This window comes from Lontra canadensis, unplaced genomic scaffold (genome assembly GCF_010015895.1).
Source record: "Lontra canadensis isolate GAN:19392208 unplaced genomic scaffold, GSC_riverotter_1.0 scaffold3, whole genome shotgun sequence".
Lineage (NCBI taxonomy): Eukaryota > Metazoa > Chordata > Mammalia > Carnivora > Mustelidae > Lontra > Lontra canadensis.
In genome coordinates, this window is record NW_022630997.1 from 20,938,711 (window position 1) to 20,958,431 (window position 19,721).

The 19,721-nt window shown below is 42.5% G+C and overlaps 2 protein-coding genes across 5 annotated transcripts in view; both read left to right on the plus strand.

The window, feature by feature from the left end:
• PIK3AP1 (phosphoinositide-3-kinase adaptor protein 1) overlaps positions 1-7,739 on the plus strand; it is a 115,855-nt gene extending 108,116 nt beyond the window's left edge. For all 4 annotated transcript variants that reach the window (XM_032883298.1, XM_032883315.1, XM_032883326.1 and 1 more), the window contains one exon: positions 4,269-7,739. In XM_032883298.1, the coding sequence (XP_032739189.1) occupies positions 4,269-4,326 (58 nt within the window). In that variant the 3' untranslated portion in view covers positions 4,327-7,739. The remainder of the gene's footprint in view (positions 1-4,268) is intronic.
• Positions 7,740-11,936: 4,197 nt separating this feature from the next.
• The window catches only part of TM9SF3 (transmembrane 9 superfamily member 3), a 68,367-nt gene continuing 60,582 nt past the window's right edge, over positions 11,937-19,721 (plus strand). The window contains exon 1 of the mRNA XM_032883352.1: positions 11,937-12,200. Coding sequence (XP_032739243.1) covers positions 12,105-12,200 — 96 coding nt within the window. The 5' untranslated portion in view covers positions 11,937-12,104. The remainder of the gene's footprint in view (positions 12,201-19,721) is intronic.

A 19,721-nucleotide genomic window follows, 5' to 3' on the forward strand; every position in this document is an offset into this window, starting at 1 on the left:
CCTGTATTCACTGATGTTCCACCCCTGCATTCCCAGAGAGCCGTGCCATTTAGAACTGTGTCTTTGCCCAATCTGTGCCTTCTGCCTGGAATGCTGTCTCCCTACTCCCTTCCAATCTCTGCTTAGAAGATTCCTGTACACCCTTTAGGACTCAGTCTAGTCATCACTTCCTTTATGAAGCCTTCCCTAATGTTCCTATGTCTTCTTTTGGTTCTCCAAATACTTCTGTTGGATTTCCTTCCATGTTATGGCCCTTGTGTACATATCTGTTTCAAGTGGATGGTGAGCCTTGAAAGCATAGAAACTGTTTTTGATTAAAACATTTTTTTCCTGGGGCGCCTGGGTGGCTCAGTGGGTTAAAGCCTCTGCCTTCGGCTCAGGTCATGATCCCGGGGTCCTGGGATCGAGCCCCGCATCGGGCTTCCTGCTCAGCCAGGAGCCTGCTTCCTCCTCTCTCTCTCTGCCTGCCTCTCTGCCTACTTGTGATCTCTATCTGTCAAATAAATAAAATAATAAAAAAAAAACATTTTTTTTCCTACTGTCCCCAGTCCCAGTGTTTAGCACAGTAACTGGAACATAGTAGGAACTTAATAAATATTTATCATGTAAGTGAATTAATGGATGGATAGAAAGATTGGTACTGTTTGTGTTAGACTACACATCTCTTAAAAAGTTAGCCGTCAGGTCATCTGCCACAGGGCAGGTGGGTCATAGATTAGTGGAAAGAGGCTTCACACTCCCACCTTAAAATTCTCAATGTATTTCAAAGTCAGGGAAGGTGGATGGTGACAAGAACAGGAGCAGATGCATGGTATCTTTTTTTTTTTTTTAAGATTTTATTTATTTATTTGACAGGACCCTGAGATCATGATCTGAGCCAAAGGCAGTGGCTTAACCCACTGAGCCACCCAGGCGCCCCAGATGCATGATATCTTTGCGCAGCATTTCCTTTGCGTGCCATTAGTCCTTAGAGAATAGACAGCTGACAATATCACACTCTTCACAGGTGAGGTCCTGCCAGTTGACCCAAAATCCCCCCAAAAAATAAGAAACAAAAAAACAAAAACAAAAACAAGAAACTCAAATCTTACTGAGCCATTGCTGCTTTGTTTTTAAACATATTTTGCCATTCACTAGTGATTTATCAATCACTAACAATTTGTGCACTCCCCTTTAAGGCAAAGCCAAGGTCCTGTAAAATCAGAACACACTTCCGGAGGCCTCCTGCAGTGCCAGAAGCTAATACTTTAAATGCAGACTTGTGAAGAAGTCTGTGGGATCCCTAGGAGGGGCTGGAGTAGTCAGGGAGTGAGGGTACTTGGGACAGAAGCTATTTACTAATAGGGAAGTTTAAAAATATTTTCAACAATGTTATGAGGATACAAAAGCAGACCAGCTAAATAACAGTCCTGCTTTAAAAGAACATTAACCAACATCAAGATTTCTGGGTTCTTGAATCAAACTCATCAGCCATAAGACCTTACTCTCAACAGAGAGGAGAAAGCAGCCAGTTCTTAAGTATCTCTGGGCACTTGTTTTTCCAACTTCAGCTTCCCAGTGTCCTGGAGAGGCTGTCTCCCCACACACCACCCCTTGATTCTGATTACTTCCATGGTTCTGTTAGGTCTACCATCAGAAATCCATTTCCCTGAGAGAAGACTTCCAATCCTAGGTTGAGACCATTCATCAGAATAAAATACAGAAATAATTTGCTTGTAGGCCCACCCAGCTGCAGAATGGGACAGCAGAGAGAGGATAAGGGGCCAGCGGGAAATCATGACTATGTTCATTGGTGGGTGATAAATTGTAAGGCTCATGGAGCATACATGGGAAAAAGACTAAGAACAGATCTTTATTCATAATAATAAAATTATTAGCTTTACTTCTTGAGTGCCTACTCTAAGCCACAAAATGTGCTACGTACTTTCCAGTTGTCATCTCCAAACCTCATGCAACACTCCAATGTATGTATCTGTAGGTACATCTGTTGGGCAGATGGGAAACATGTGCAGAGAAGTTGAACTTGTCCTTCAGCTGTGTGTGTAGTTGCCTTTGCTCTATGTTCCCACAGGTTCTGAATTTCCTGTATCAAAACAGTGCAGTTTACTGATTGTTCCCATTGACTGTTTTATCCATTACTTTCTTAGCACTCTGAGGGCAGGATCCATGTCAGCTGTACTCACTGCTATATCCCGTGCCCAGGAGAAGATACATAGTAGATAAATGGTTTTGAGAGGGAGTGAAGGAGGGGAAGGAGGAAGGTAAGAAGGAAGGAAGGAAGCAAGCAAGCAAATAAAGAATCCAGGAAGCCAAGAAGCCTAAGCTTACTCAGGTAATAAGTAGAATTTCCTGACTTTCCTCCAGCTTTCTCCTGTAAGCTCTGATTCATAGGGCAGATTGGGGAGGCAGAAGGAGATGGTCCGTTTGTCTTTTCTGGAGGAAGAGGCAACTACACAAAACCATCTACTTCTGGAGGTCACAGCAGGGCTTTCTGAGGATGTTTGTGGCAGGTTCCCTGCCTTGTTCCTCAGATAGCCCCTCCCTTTTTCTTCAACTCTTGTCGTTTCCTTGACCTAAACGTTTCAAGAAACGTTTAGTAAATATTTGATCATTGATTCATTCGGTCCTCAACTACGCAACTCCAGGATAGCACAGTTCAATTACAGCACCTGACAAAGCTCTCTTTCTTGACTTACTGACTTGCCTCCGAGAGATTCAAATATTGGCTTTCTGGCACACATGTGGAAACACCAGCCACAATTGTTGAACCTCTCTGTAAATAGACTCACCCAGGTCTATCTGGAGTGGCATTTAGGATTGTTTAAAAACCATCCAGAATAACATGGAGGGGGGCTTCTAGGAAAAGCAAATGTGGAGTTGGGATAACACACTTAGTGATTCCATGAGGAAGTAGTTGTGAGAAGCACAGAATTCTTTTTTTTTTTTTAAAGATTTATTTAATTTATTTGAGAGAGAGAGAGAGAGAGAATGAGCATGAGAAGTGGAAGGGTCAGAGGGAGAAGCAGACTCACCGCCGAGCAGGGAGCCTGACACGGGACTCGATCCTGGGACTCCAGGATCATGACCTGAGCTGAAGGCAGTCGCTTAACCAACTGAGCCACCCAGGTGTCCCGAGAAGCACAGAATTCTTAATTCTTCTCTCAAGGGACCTCCTCCTACAGTATGTCTCCCACCTGGCTGCGTATTTGTATCACTGATGTTTTAAAATATAGGCTTTATCATTATCATTATAATAATTATTATTATTTTAAAGATTTTATTTATCTGAGAGAGAGGGTAAGAGAGAGAGAAAGATCATGAGCAGTGGGGAGGGAGAAGCAGACTCCCTGCTGGGCAGGGAGCCTGACTTGATCCCAGGACCCTGGGATCATGACTTGAACCACAGGTAGATGCTTAACTGACTGAGCCACCCAGGCACCCCAGACTTTATTATTATTTAGGTATGATTAGATCAACAGATCAGAAAACAACTGTTCTTGAGAAGATAGTTTGTTGTCCTCCTAGATCCCAAGAGGAGGGGGCCGCATTATGCGATGGGGACCTGCTGGGGAAGTATCAGGTTTAGTCCGGGAGAAAGGCAGTGGAATGGGAAACATGGGCCTGAGCTTTTGTTGTGGTTTCTGCAGGAGGGTGCAAGGAAGGTAGGGTAAGCAGATTTAGGATTAGCTAGTTTGAGTAATTTCAATGGACTCTGGGGCAAAGGTTCCTAGTTGTCTGGCACCTGGCGCCCCCGTGATTAGGGCAGATGGGTAGTGGCCCAAATGTGAGAACCCATAAAGGGAGTGGCTGGGGTATAGACTGGGACTGGCTAGTTTGCATATGAACAGCGTACTCATCTGTGAGTTGCTATCCTTAGAAATGAGTTTGCCATGGGAGGGGCAGTCCCTCCAGGGTTAGCCAGGCTCCAGGTATCGAAGCATCAGAAAATAAAAGACATGGTTACTATAACTTCTTGGGGGCTGGGACACTATTAAAGATTTGTGATGCTTGAGCCTTATCCTCTAGAAGTTAGGAAGGAATGGGTCTAGGAGAGAGCTTGGGCATTAGTAGTTCTTAAAGGTTCCCTGGTGATTCTAAGGTGCTGTCAAGATTGCGACGCACAACCAGCGGGTAGGCCGCTCAGCGGTCCAAGTGGTTTCGCTAATTACAGAACATGTTCTTTGCATAGTTTACCAAGTTTGCAACCGACCATTGTTGCTTAAGAACGAGTTAATCCATTTAAAAAGTTGCTTCATCTTTTATTTCAGGCCTCCAACCAGGGAGACCTTCCATCCTCCTCCTCCTGTTCCACCCAGAGGTCGCTGATTCCACCTCCTAAAACCTGCCGATGTCCAGACTTGGTGACTTGCAATTTCAGCCCATTAATGATGTCTTTGCATTGAGTTTCACGGCGGGACTGCTGACCTTAAGACCTCCTCTCATGGCTGATGTTGTTGTGGCCCAGCTGGTTTGGGCTTTCCTTGAAGATATTATTAAGGCATGAAGAAGTAAAGGCCTTTATTCACCATCACCAAGTATACTGATCCATATCCTTGTTTGCCAAAAGGATAAAGACTTAATTGGAATATTTACCTCAAATCTGGCATGTCAGAAGCCTGAAAAGATGGGTCAGAAGTGTACTTTACAAGTGATTTTACCTAAATGCACTTATATTAGGACTTACTTATTTGCTAGTCCAGACTAACTTCTAGAAGTGGTTATGATTTAAGACTTACAATATTTGGGTAAGGAGATATGTCCTGCTTTTTAAATGATTCTTCAACTTTTCTATAGAATCAGGAGGGTGTCTAAATGCCAGGCCTGGTCACATAGAACAAACTGAAAAAGACTTTAGAGACGGATTAGTCCTAACTCCTTTTTTGTGGAAGGCAAATCCGAGGTTCCACAGAAACTAAGAGTTTACAATTGCTTAGAGGAAGAGATGTGTTTAGTAGAGTCTGGGTCTCTTAATTTCAGTCACCACACTTCAATCTCTAGATAGCCAATCGCTCTCCCTCAAGAAATGCCCACGTGTAGAAATTTGGTCACCAACTGACTATTGACTTTCCAGAAATATCCTTCTTCCATATCTCCCAGGCATGGGACTATCAAGTATTTTTTTCAACTTGTGCATTTATACTTCGATATGCTTTCAAAATAGTATTGTTGCCAAGGAACATCTGTAAATGGTTGGGAACCAGAAGCTTGGGATACCAATGACCATATTTATTGTTCTGCAGCCTTCATAGGTTTTATTAGTTCTGGCCTTAAGGAGGGAGAAGGATCCTTGACTCTTTCTCTGCCAAGAGATCAAAAGAGAAAGGAGGAATGTAAAAGAGAAACAGTTATCTATTTCCTTATTATTACCAGTAGACTTGGAATATCTGTGCAGAGAATAGAGAGCCATTAATATGTCATAATTGTCATATGTCACTAATATGTCATTAATTTTGAGTCACTGGCACAGAAATCTAACTTTAAAGCACACATCCTTAATTTGATACTTAAACATACAGTAAAGTTAGTAACAGACATATTTCTTTAAAAAATATAGAAATCTGGTGATTTTTCATGAAATGTATTCTCTATCCCACACAGATATATACAAGCCCAGTATTAATGATCTATTTAAGTACAGTTTTATTTTTCCTTTTCTAATGATTCAGGGTTGTTGTTGTGGGTTGTATTCCAGTTTCATTCATCGGTCCCAAACAAGGACTCCTACTGAAATTAATAGCTTATGGGTCATGGGTCTTTTTTCTGACATAAAATACACTATTGGCTGTGGCCATTAAAAGAGTGTTTTGCAAATCACCTACCAAAATGCCTGGCATACTGTAGCCATTCTGCAGTGGTTCCTTTAACCTCCTTCTCACTTATTTGGGAGAAGAAGGATAATGTAGGGTAGGGGGAGAACAAGAAATTATAACGTTGGTATGGTTGTCCTTCCTATTATTTATAGATGATCTCTTAAGCACATTTAATTTTGAGAAAAGCTACACTTTTTTTTTTTAATATTCAGTATCTCTAGGCCCCTTCTTAGAGGCCAGATTTAGATTTTTGTACATTCTCTGATTAATAAGCATTTAGGTCAATAACACGGCAAAACTTACTGCCAGCTCATGGTGTTAGCATCTTCGTATGCACATCACTGTTTGTGCAATATTGGAATATTTGATTACATTTTCTTCTTCTGTGAGAGTAGTAGAAAACATAAAATTGAAAATGCTGATTAGAAACTTGGGTCTGACAAATGTGATACATTTGAGACATGGGTGGAAATGGTCAGGTGTTCACTGCATATCCAAACTGCTCCATGTTGTCAAAGAATGGCTGCAACGATGAGGTAAAATTCTTCATTTCCTGGAAAGAGAAGTACCCATTATAACATAAACTTATTCAACTTCCACACAACTTTTATACACATTTTTAGGAATACATTATGTAACAAAACCATGGATTTCAGTATAGTGAGGATCAGAAACGAAACTCTAAGTAGATCTCCAAAGAGACTGTTAAAAAAGTTCTCTGTATGATGCTCTGGGAGACAACTCAGTGGCCGCCATCCTTCCCCAAGATTTTATGAGCTGGTTCAATAGAAAGAAGCTATTCGTTATAGTCATGGTCATTGCCTTTGCTTCTAACTGTACAAGGCATACTGTCCTCCAGCTCCTAGGCCAGTATTCTTCCTTCATCTCTTATTAAAACCTGTGAGAAGACAACCCAACAATATAAGCAACAAAGCACGAAGACTGAGAGACTATGAGTAAGAGGTTGGTGTTGCAATCAAATAATTTAACTTGACATATTTAATGGTGTGAATAATCCCTAATGCTTTGCCATAATTAGGCAAAGTGATAGTATGTAAATTACTTCAGTGAGTAGTTTTACAAGTCAAGCTAAGTACTTATTCTCCCCTCCACTCTTGCTTTGTTACTAAAAAAGGGAGGTTCTAGCCTGTCCTATATCACTTCACTAGTTGGGATTTTTAGATCCCGCTCCCATATGCACCGGGGAATGAGATGGTTTTCTGTGGTTCTCTTTCAGAGACTAGTGTGTGGTTTTGCAGCTGATTGGCTGAGGAAGCATTAATAACAGATTTGTCTCAGTCTGAGAACCAACTGTTTTAAGTCATTGCTTCCCAAAAAAAACACTTAAGAACAATTACAGTGTTTTTTCCATGCCTAGGGCATTTCAGCTAGAACAGAAAAGAGAGGTACACAGCAAGGAATAGCAACGGAAGGACTGTCCCACCCCAGAAGTAAATAACTAGAAAGACAAACATAACGAAGCAGAAAGAAGAAATAGACTTTCAAAAAAAAAGGTGATCTGAAACTAGCCCTTCTACAAGGCTTGTCTTGAGCAGCCACAAGGCAAGTAGATCTCCCCCACTTGCCCACCAGAGTCTTAAAAGTTCATATAGAGAGGCCTTAACTGGGTTCAGTCACATATACGGTCCAGATGGTCTCAACAACACCTTACTCACTCAAGGCTATGTTCTTGGAGCAGCTCCCGTTTTGGAAATGGTAGACAGAGTATATTTTCCAAAACAGGGAAGGGGGTGAGGATCCTCTAACTGCCAGGGTACAGTGTGAGGGTCAACTGGCGGTCACACTCTCTCAATTACCTTCTCCAACAGTACCTGATATTGGAAATCAAAAGATATACATTGTTATTTATAGACCAAGACTTTTGAAGATCATGTTCATCAGAAATGAAAATAAATGATTGAAATGGTGGGTTTCCGGATCATTTACTGGTCATAAGCCCTTTAACCAACTGAGTCTCATGAGGACTACCATAAAAAGGCTGTACAGCCATTGACGGGGTGTTCCCTTTCACTAGCATGTTTTCTCCCATTCCTTTTGGTGTCACGGAATGGGGTCATTAATCTAGATGAAGAAACTGGGGAAATTAGATATATCAATGTTTTTTACTCCCTAGTCTTACAGAACAGCCCTGTTGTTGTTGTTTTTTTTAAGATTTTATTTATTTTTGAGAGAGAGAGAGACAGAAACAGAGAGTGCATGAAATGGGGGAAGGGGCAGAGGGAGAACAGACTCTCTGCTGAACAGGGAGCCCAATACAGGACTCAATCCCAGGACTCCAAGATCATGATCAGGGCTGAAGGCAGACACTTAACCCACTGAGCCACCCAGATCCCTGGAACAGCCCTGATTTTGATGGTGCTTCTGAGTCTTATCTTTTAGGGTAAAGTTGTCAATTTCCAAAGATATTTGAAGCCACATTCCTTTTCCTCTAGCCAGTTATGATTCCTATTCTTTCTTTCCATACCTACCATTATCAGACTTTTATCACCTGAAGCCATTTATCATCATCATTTCCTAGTACCTACCAGAATTCCTGGCACATAGCAGAGCTTGGTGAATAGTTGTTGAGTTAATGACCTTATATGCTCTTCCCACCATTAAACTTTTCCAAATACTCCATCAAAATAGGGTTTCCTTTTTTCTACTTGTCCATTGCTCTTACTGCCTCTGGAACATTTGCACAGCTGGTCACATTTTGTGCAGTTCTTTTTTTGTACACTACCTGCTTGTTCTCTGTTGTGTGTGTAATTTCCTGGTTTTAAGTCTACACTCCCCACATGGATGCTTTAAATTCTTCTTGTGTCCTCTCCACCCCCAAGCTGTTGCCAACCCAGTGCTCCCCACAACACCCAGTGGATGCTTGCTGCTTCAAATCTGTGGAGGCTGGTGATGGATGTTCAAGCAAGAAACGACTCATCCATCTTAATTCAGCACTTACACTGCTTGTTCTTCAATTGTGCATCATCACTCCATTCAAAAGCAGTGATTATTCATTCACGGAGCATTTACTGAGCTTTCACTATGAGCAAGTCACTTCACTAGGTGCTCTAGGGGATTTACAAAGATGTATAAGACGCCTCCTCTGATTTCTATAGCAATTACTGGTGTACGATTCATTCAGCAATTAATCACATACTGCCTTGTGATGTCTCCTAGGCTGGCTAGAAAGTATTGTGTAAATCCTCTATGCAGTTTGACTTTTCACTTATTAATGTCTTCATTCACTCAGCAGATAGTTTGAGTGTCTATATGTGATGAACGCTATTCCAGCAGCTGGGACAGGTACAAAGATGAACAAATGATCATCCTTGCCATCACTAAAGGTCAGAATGTAGGGGCGCCTGGCTGGCTCAGTCGGTTGGGTGTCTGCCTTCGGCTCAGGTCATGATCCCAGGGTCCTGGGATCAAGCCCCGCACCCAGCTCCCTGCTCAGTGAGGATCCTGCTTCTCCCTCTCCCTCTTTCGCTCCCCCTACTTGTGCTCTTTCTTTCTCTTTCTCTCCCTCTCAAATAAATAAAATCTTTAAAATAAACAATAAATACACATTCCTGAAAACTCTACTGGACTAATAATTGTTAAAGTTTTTTTATTTTTTTGAAGGTGAGAATGTAGTATAGAAGAGGAGATGAAAGGTGGTAACTATGGCATAATATATTGAATGCTTTTGGAGTGCCAGAGAAGGGATGCTCAACTTCTTGAGCGGGGGTGGGGGGTGGTCATAAAAGGTTTCACGGAAGAAATGATAATTCACTTAGGCCTGGAAGGAGAGTATTTAATAATTGTCCACTTATTTGTATTCTAGGCAAAGGCACACAAGTATTAAAAAAAAAAAAAAACCATGGCATTTTTGGGAAATATTGGGATGAAGCCAGGACAGAGATTAGTGGGAGGTAAAGTCAGAGTCTGATAAATTGGGGTCTGATTGTGCAGCTGCCTGTTAACAGGGCTGTCCTTTAGCAAGAAATCCCCCCCCCATTACATACATAGCACATGGTCATTGTAAAAAACATCCAAATATTAACAGGTATGTACAAAGAAGAAACTTACCTGGTGTGAATGGCTTGCATCATAAACTTTCAGATTGTTTTCTCTGGGTAGAAATTAGGACCATTTAAAATGATCCTATATTCCAGGCACTGGGTGGCTCAGTCAGTTAAGCGTCCAACTTCTGATTTCAGCTCAGGTCGTGATATCAGGGTCTTAAGATCAAGTCCCGCATCAGGCTCCATACTCAACGTAAGTATCGATCTCTCTCTCTCTGCCTCTGCCCCTGCTCACCCTCTGTTTCTCTCAAAATAAGTAAATAAAATTTTTAAATGTGATTATATCTATTTTGTCAGCATTTTCATTTAAAAGTATCTTTTGAGGCACCTGGGTGGACAGTTGGTTTCGGATCAGGTCATGATCTCAGGGTCATGAAATCGACCCCTGCGTTGGGCTGTGTGCTCAGCACAGAATCTGCTTCAGATTCTCTCTCCCTCTCCCTCTGCCCCTCTTGCATGCACATGCTCTCTCTCTAAAATTAATAATCTTAAAAAAAAAAGTAGTTCTTAATATCACTTCATGCCAGTACATACAGGTCTATTTCATTTTTTAAAATGACTGTAGAGGTGGAGGTCCACTAGTAGTAAGAAAGCCTGATTCTGGAACCAGATTGCTTGGGACTGACTACTCTTTCAGTAAACTGCTTAAACTCCCTGCGCTTCCGTTATCATACCTGTAAAATGAACATATTAATAGGACCTGTTGCATAGAGTTTTTCTGAGTATTAAATGAGTCAACAGGTGTAAAGGGGTCAGAATACTGCCTGGCAGATGAAAATTTTAGCTGTGTTTCCATGATTTATTTAAACAAAATTCAAGGAGTGTTTTAAAATAACAACAACAAAAAAAAGATTTATTAATTCTAGACAGAGGGTACACGAGCAGGGGGAAGGGAGGGGGACGACGGAGAGAATCTCCGGTAGACTCCCGTGGATCAAGGAGCTGGATACAGGCTGGATCCTACCACCCTGAGGTCATGACACCAGCTGAAATCAAGAGTAAGATGCTTAATCGACTGAACCACCCAGGTACCCCTCAGGGAGTGATTTAAACAAGAGAGTGATATAATCAGGTTTCTTTTTAGAAAGATCACTCTGGCACCTGTTGGAGAGGATAAACGGGGAGGGAAGATTGGTGGCAGGGATCCTGTTAGATTGTTGCAATACGTTGAGATGGAGATTGGCTGTTACGGGCAGAAGAAAGGAAAAATAGATTTTGAGGCATTTCTAAGATCAAATCCTACCACTTGTTGACTTATGATGGTTGAAAAGGGACTGTCCGACTACAGGTTCCAGCGTTTTGGTGCCATATTTACACGACAAGCATTTTTAAAGTTCCTGCTATGGGCCTGACACTGTTCTGGACACAGGATCTCTGCTTAGGAGAGGAGCTCGGGTTCCAAGAGGAGTTTAAGTCTGTGGACAGGCGACCAACGGTATAATCGAACAGATAAATGAATAAGAATTTCAACAAGATCGATTAGTACGGGCCCGATAAATAGTCAAGTGACTCTAAAACACGTATCCACTCCTGTACGGGTCTAACAATCTCCCAGGACGATGAGAGGCGCGCGTGATTCATTCATGGCGGTGGACGGGAGCCTGCAAAGCGTTATCTGATCTGATCCCCCAAGCTCCAGAGGCTGCGGGTCCCACCCCATTTCACAGCCGAGGAAATCGAGGCCAGGAAAACGTAAAACCTTTTGGCCAAGGTCACAGAGCTCCCAGCGCCCGGACGCGGCCCGAAACGCGCGCGGGTCAGGTACCGGCGCGAAGCTCCAGGCCGAGGCCGTGAGTGTGCGCCGCCGCTCCCGAGCCCCGGGGACGGACGGCCCGGAGGCCCCAGCGGGCCAGGCGGGCGACCGGGCGGCGCGCGAGGCACCCGAAGCAGGGGGCCCCGGGCGGTCACGGCTCGCGGCTCCCGGGGGGCGGGGGCGGCCGGCGGCGGTTGCAGGCCCGCGTCGCGAGGCACTTCCGGCGTGTGCCGGGGTGGCCGGATGACGTGGCTGAGTCAGAGGAAGAGGCTGAGAGGCGCCGGGGGGCGGGGGAGGCTCGGGAGCGGGCGGTGACGGCGGCCGCGCGGAGGAGCCAGCGGCTGGGCCCGGGCCCCGTGCGTCTGTCCGCGCCCCGTGGATGCGAATCGGCCGCGGCGGAGGCGGCGGCGGCGGAGGCGGAGGCGGAGGAGGAGGAGGAGTCGGTGCGCCGGCGCCGTGCCGGTGGGAGCGCGGAAGATGAGGCCGCTGCCGGGTGCTCCCGGCGTGGCGGCGGCCGCCGCGCTGTTGCTGCTGCTGCTGCCCCGGGCCCGGGCGGACGAGCACGAGCACACGGTGAGAGGCGCCCCCGGCCGGAGTGGCCACCCCCCTCGACCCCCCGCCCGCCCGGTCGCCCAGTCCGGCTTGGCGCGGCCTGGAGGGCTGGGCGGCCCCGGCGGAGCCCCGCGGCCGCGGAGGACGCCTTCCGGTTGGGCCTGGCGGAGCAGGAACCCCGGGAGCTGGGAGGAGGCGTTTGTGGGCGCTCCCGGGGCAGGACTCCGCTCCCCAGCTTCTGGGCCTCCTTGTCCAACCCGCACCTAAATGGCGCCACGCTGGAGGGCCTGGGGGCCGGGGGCCGGGGCGGGACCGTGGTGGGGGTCGGCGCTCACTTCCCCGGGGAGGGGCCGGCCGCGGGCAGCCGGGCTCGGGGCTGGTGCCCTCGGGGAAGAGAACTGCGCTCTGGCTACCGGGGGCTAAGACACAGCGGAAGATGGATGCATCACGATTACCCGTCATACACTAACCAGGAAATATCCGCTGCTCCTTGGTCCTCACCGGCCTTTATTTTCTCTCCTGCCGAAACCGGATCAAACCCCTGGCGTGGGGACGGCACCGATAAACTTGGGGTGAAGAGCAGGTTACACGTGTACGTGCATGCACTCAGTGTGCCCGCACTCGCTTCTGGGCCTTGCTTGTAACTTTCTGCGCACCCTTTCCAGCCCCTAGATGAGGCTCCCATCCCGGGGGTCTCCGGGCAGCTTCTGGCTGTAGGGGGTCTTGAAGTTCCCAGGGTTCCTGTGGGCCGAGAACAGTCCCTTTCGCGTTTGGCTTAAAAAGTGATTGGCTGTTTATTTAATTGGCATTTTCACATCAAAGCGTGGATGTTGACTCTTCAAATGACTTTCACTGAGGGCTGTAACTCGATGGTTTTCGGAGTGCTAGATGCGAACCAGGCAGGGAAGTCTGGTAAACTGAGATGTTGCTTAGGGAGTAATTTTTTTTTTTTCTTTTAAATATCGTAACTCATTAATGACGTGATTTTTCGTGAGAGGTTGTGTACGTACTAGATCTGAAAGATTTGGGTGAGTCTTGCTGTCATTCCTGATAAGTGAGGAAGTGAAGCGATCGTCATTATTTATTCAGTGACCCTACTTTAGATTTTATTTGTAATCAACCACATTTTTTCTCTAGTTCCTGGGTTGGCTGAGCTTTTATTTTAGCTAATGGAAGCTCTAAGCTTTTGGCTGTTTTACCTTCAGTCACAGCCAGAAACTTCGTGTGTGTGTGTGTGTGTGTGTGTGTGTGTGTGTGTGTTTGGAGGCACGAATCTGAAATCAGTGACAAGTTTTTGTGCTATATTTGTGACTTCACCTTAAGATAATTTTGTTCATAGTTTAAACAGTTAAATTAAAAAACTGTTTCCTGTTGTTTTCTCTGTCAGGTAAAATCTAAAAGTGTAAGAACCTGTTCATTTGCAGTGGGCATCCTAATATTTTTCCAGTTTTTTGAACACTCAAGGAAAGTTACCAAATAAAACTCACAGCCCTTTCTTAGCATACAGGCATACAAGTTTAAGATTAATATTCTTCTTTTTGATCTTGTGTTTTATATAGACTGTTATAAATAGGGAAAACTATTAATATTTCACAAATTTGAGGTATATAGAAAGGACTGAGTTTAATTTATAGATGTAAAATGTAAATACAGATTGCACTGAAATTTTATTGCCGGGAACATTTCAATTTTTTATACCAGTAATAGAATATAAAATATATGAGAAATGCTTTTTGAGAGGATATAGTATGTGTGGGATAATTGCTGGGCAGAAAGATTTAGAATCCATTTCATTTTATTTGTGTCTACATTGAACTGGTCTCACTTGGTTATATTTTATTTATTTATTTATTTATTAAAGATTTTATTTATTTGACAGAGAGAGAGACACAGCGAGAGAGGCAACACAAGCAGGGGGAGTGGGAGAGGGAGATGGAGGCTTCCTGCCAAGAAGGGAGCCTGATGTGGGTCTCAATCCCAGGACCTTGGGATCATGACTTGAGCCGAAGGCAGACACTTAATGACTTAGCCGCCCAGGTGCCCCATTTTGCTTTTAAAAAGCAAAAATGTTGTAGGAAGAATAACATTAAGCCGTAAGTATAAAATTTAAATAAGTGTCTTTTTTTTTTTTTTTTGGCTACTAGCCAAAATTTTTACTTTTCCCAAGTTTCTTAAAAATATTTTTTGAAAACTGGGCATTCACCTTAGCCAGATAAAAGTACTGAAAAGGTTATGGTCCAGTGGATTTTTTCCCCAAGAGCATGGAAGTAGCTAATGAAGGAAGAATGATATTGAAGGAGGAGAAAAATTGCCAAGGAAATGGTATTGAGTGGGTGTGTAATAAAACTTGGGGGGTTGAATTATGAATTAGAGAGCAATTCTCAGAAGTTAGTTTGCCCTTTAGATTAACTTTCTGTGAAGATAGTTTCCAGAAAGAAATAATAACTAATAGGACTGTTGTTGGCAACATGTGCTGGGCACTGTTCTAAGTACTTTACATATATTAACTCTTATTTTAAATATAAATAACCTGTGAGAGATAATATTATACCCTTTTAAAAGAAAGATTTTACTTATTTATTTGACAGAGATCACAAGTAGGCAGAGAGGCAGGCCGAGAGTGGGGGTGGGGAAGCAGGCTCCCCATGGAGTAGAGAGCCCGATGCGGATGCTGGATCCCAGGACCCTGAGATCATGACCTGAGTTGAAGGCAGAGGCTTAACCTACTGAGCCACCCAGGTGCCCCATACCCTTGTTATAGATAGGGAAACCAACACTAGAGAGGTTAAGTTATTTGTCTGAGGCCACACAACCAGTGGGGAAGGAGGTAGGATTTGAACTCAGTCTGAATTAATAGTCTTTTACACTTTCATAGAACATGCCCTGCAGCCCTTCATTGTAAAAACAGGACAGTAAAACAATTGGTATTAAATTGAGTAGTTCTCTGTATTGATAATATTTTTAAGTTCTTAAATTTTTGGGTAAGTCTAGCTCCATTAATGGGTTGTTACTGAAGAAATGTTTGGATAGCATTAAGGAAGGATAGGGCCCATTTAATGGGCATTTGACCTGTGCAGTCACATACTATGTGCAAGCATTGGATACTTTGTTTGATTTGATGCTCTTCTGTCACCATCTAGAAATTTTTAATTTTTTTTTTTTTAAGTAACCTGTACATCCATCGTGGGGCTTGAACTCACATACTCCACTGACTGAGCCAGCCAGGAGGAACCCCTTAATAAATGTTGAACAAGGAGACCTGCATTTTAATTTTTTTAAGAACTTATTTATTTGTCAGAGAGAGAGAGGGGGCACAAGCAGGGGCAGTGGCAGGCAGAGGGAGCCCGATGCCAGACATCCCAGGATATCAGGATCATGACCTGAGCTGAAGGCAGGTGCTTAACCAACTGAGCCACCCATGAGTCCTTTTTATGCACTTTTTAATGCAGAGCTCTTATAATGTTCTCATAAGGATAATGAGAAGGAAATATGCTGTTGACTTCTAGAGGCTATAGAGTAACATCTAGAATATATAAAAATGTGTCCTTTCACCTTTCTACACTAGAATCATAAATGGATTGCAGGACATATTGTTCGGAGTAAAAAAATAATGAGCGCTTTCATGAAACATAGCCCTTAATATGTGATTAAGGGTCATAAAAAAGACTTTTTAGAGTGAGTCAAGGATGTAGAAGATGTGGTTTATGCTTATTTGGTTTTCTGAAACTCAGAGAACTTGGAAACATCTATAGTTAGAGTACCGTGTCTCCCAAGATTCCAAAGGACTCTGTTAAAAAGATTTCAAATTGAGAATCAGAATTTTAGAACTCCGAAGTCTTGAGATCATTTAATCCAACACACTTATTTTCCCCATGACCTGAAGAGGCCTACTGATTCTCTAGTCCTTGCTTTTTCTACTTGCCTTGTAAAGATGTCAGCACCAAAAACCAATAATGAAGGGCACCAGAATCTTAATGCATTTTATGGTTTGTACTGCAGTCTTGAAGTTTTATGGGTTCTGTTTCCTCAGGGTCACAAAGTCATTTTTTTTTTTCTTTCTTTTAGTCTGTTAATATACCCCAGTTCTGTGCTTGGCACAGTGGTATTTAATCAGTGCTTGTTCAGTGACTGGAGTAATTAGGGAGCTACTAGGAACAAGAACAAGCAGTGTTGGAAGGGAGAAACCCTATTGCTTAAAGCACAGTGAACCAATCGAGACCATTGTTCATTTAAGATGCATAGTGTTTGGGATTCCTTTTGTGACTTAGGGCTCTAATTAAGCTAAACTCCCCATTTCTTCATGGCCCATTGTAGCTCTGGTAGGTAATGTTAGAAGGACCTGATCTGTGCATAGTTTACAGTCAGCCTCTGCTATAAACAGTTATACCACTGAGTGATTTTAGGAGTAGTTTGTTTGCTTTCCTTTGGCAAATAGCAGCCTTTTGTCTTTGTTTTTAAGAGAATAGCCCCAAGAGGAGCGCCTGGGTGGCTCAGTAGTTAAGCGTTAGCCTTCCGCCCAGGTCAAGATCCCAGGGTCCTGGGATGTGCCACTGCCCTCCCCACCATCAGGCTCCCTGCTGGGCGGGAAGTCTGCTTCTCCCTTTTCCACTCTCCCTGCTTGTATTCCCTCTCGTGCTGTGTGTGTCTCTCTCTGTCCGGCAAATAAATAAATAAATAACAATCTTAAAAAAAAAAAAAAGTATAGGAACTCTTAAAACTTATTTGAAGATTTATAGAGAACAAATTCTTTACTACAGGTGAAGCTGAGTACTTTAATATAGATCAGTTTTAGGAATTGCCATAATTCGTTGTCCTATTTTCAGCTGTACTCTATGATAGACTCAAAGTTTATTTAGGTACAAAGCTATTTTGAGAGAGAGGGAGAGAGCACAGCTATCTCAAGGGACTATCCCAAAATATACTTCTATAGTTTATCATTTATTTGTATTAAAATTGTGATGTGTTTTAAATAAATAAAAGACATTGAAATTATGATTTCTGAAACACTTTCAGAACTAGATTTTTGCTTTCTCAGATACATAATTTTAAAACATGCATCTTTTACTTCATCCCATGAAAGTAGTGGCATTTGGGTGCTTATTCTGAGCCATTAGTGCTTTGCCTGTATATATAAATTCTTATTTCTTTATTCAGATTTTACATGAGTACAACAGTAACACTGTCTCCTAAAGTGTTCCTCCCGAGAAGAAGTAATTCATGGTCTCTATCAAGAAGGGAAACCTCTGTGTCTCCCCTTTTCCAGCACATAAACAGTATTTAAGTAAGAGAGGCCTAACATTGGTGACATCTTGAGAATAAAGGTCATGCCTTTGGAAATTAGAACACAAGTAGCTTCCTAGGAAGCTTTTTTTCTTGGGGGCAGATTAAAGGTTCAAATGGAAAAGTTGTTCGCTATTCAGTACTGTCTTTAGTTGCTTTGTACAACTGTACTTTTTTCATATTTTCTTCATTTAGTTTTTGCTTCTTAGCTAATGAAACTGACTAGGGATTAGAAAAAATGCACTCCCAAATTTGTAAGCATGATACTAATTAGTTATATGATCTTGGACAAATTATTTAACATCTCTGTTCTTTAGTTTGTGTAATGTATAAAATGGGGAAATACTAGGATCTATCTTAAAAATTTTGTGAGGATTAAATATTCATGTAAAGACCATAGAACTATGCCTAACACATAGTATGTGTTTATTAAGTGTTAGCTAATGATACTGTCAGAAAAGATGGTGAGATCATGTTAGGGATTGGTCTGTAAAGGCTTTACCTCATCGGAATTGAAGGGTTTGAGCAAGGAGGAATTTGAGTAGTTTTGAAGGATAAGTAGAACTTGGCTAAGTGGAGAGAAGGAAGGCATTATAGATTTGGGAGAATGGCATGAGAAACAAGATAGGAAAGGAAGTGAAGGGAAGACCGTATTATAAGCCATTTTGGCTAGAGTGGACAGCTCAGAAATTCAGTTTAACAGTGAGAACTGGAAAATGAATGGAACGGTGAGGTGAAGAAAGCAGGTAGTCTGAATTGGCCTCCTCTCATTCGGCTGCTTCCCAGGAAGGCCTCGTGGAAGGAGCCACCGCCGTGCTCAGGGATCCCCTCATTCACTGCTGTGCTTCCTTGGCTTCTTTTCTCCCCTTTTTCTGGTTATACTCTGCAGGGAAGTTATAAAACTCAATCTTTCTCAGTGTCATTGGCCAACTCAGAGTTCTTCCAAGGAAAGGATTTAAAAGAGCTTGCTAGGACTTCATGGAATGTTTTGAAAGTGAATGAGGTTAGCCTTTTAGCCATGAGTAGAGAGAAGAGCTTACCTGTTGCTCTCTTCCCGCAGAGTGGTGGAGGTCAGGGACGGTCTCAGCAGCTTTAGGGAAAGGAAAGATTTTTTTTTTTCCTTTTTAAAAAGTTGTTTTAAGTCTTTCGATATTTTCTAATTTCAAGATATTTTTAAGACTCATTTTCTGTCTTGAAAAAGAACTCTTGTCTTGGGAGCACTTACTGTCAGGGATAATCAAGAACTGCAATGAAAAGTAACATTTTAAATTCATTATATTGACCATGGTAGTATAAAAGAAAAGGGGCATTTTTGACTTAATGTTCACTCTAACCACACCCCCTGTATGTGTCTGTGTCTGTATATGTATGAAGGTGTGTGTATTAAATATGTATATATATTTCTAATTATTATTTCAGTCCTCTTCCCAAAAGGACTCTGTGGCTACAGAACGGTGTAGGTTTTGTGACCGTGCAGTTTCTGTCATGTCATGACAAGCCTCCTGCCCTGTTCAGGTTTCACGAAAAGCTAAAATAAGTGACTTCAGAATGTGTAGATGAACATACACTGTGACCCTTCAGTTATATTAATCTTATGTTTCAGTTTGTATAAAATAAATGAAAGCCCTATTTTAACAAGTATTTATGTTCAAGTTTTTGTCTATTTTTAAAGGAATTATGAGTATTGGAATTTATAGAAAGTGTTCTTGTGCTTATTTTTACAAGTAACATTTAAACATTGCTGCATTCTTAGCAGGATTAATGACAAGGTGCTCATTGATGGGTCCTCTTGTTCATTCTAATCTTAAATGGAAAAAATCTTAAGAAAATCTGTTGATTTTCTTTCCTCCTTCCATGTCCATATTAGCACTGTGAATAATGTTGTTTCTGGGCTCATCATTATTTGATGTGCTATTGGATGTTCGTGTGCTGTTGGACTATGTTTATACAATACCTTCTCTAAAACCAAGTGTATTTTGTTACCTCCCCTTACTTTTTTCTCTAAAAGGGTACTGTTGCAAGCAGTGCCACATATCAGTCAGTACACATACTTCAAGCTTTTCTTAAGTCAGTTGCTAATGAACTTTACATTTCATTATTTGTCAGTGTTTTCCCATCGTATTTATTAAATATTTTTTGTGTACATTACACTATGCAGAGAGCTTTCTGCCTAGCAAGCAGGTCTCGTTTCTAATACCAGTTCTGGTTAGTTGATAATTGATTGGTTTAGCTCACTGCTTTGAGAATTCTTATGCTATAACC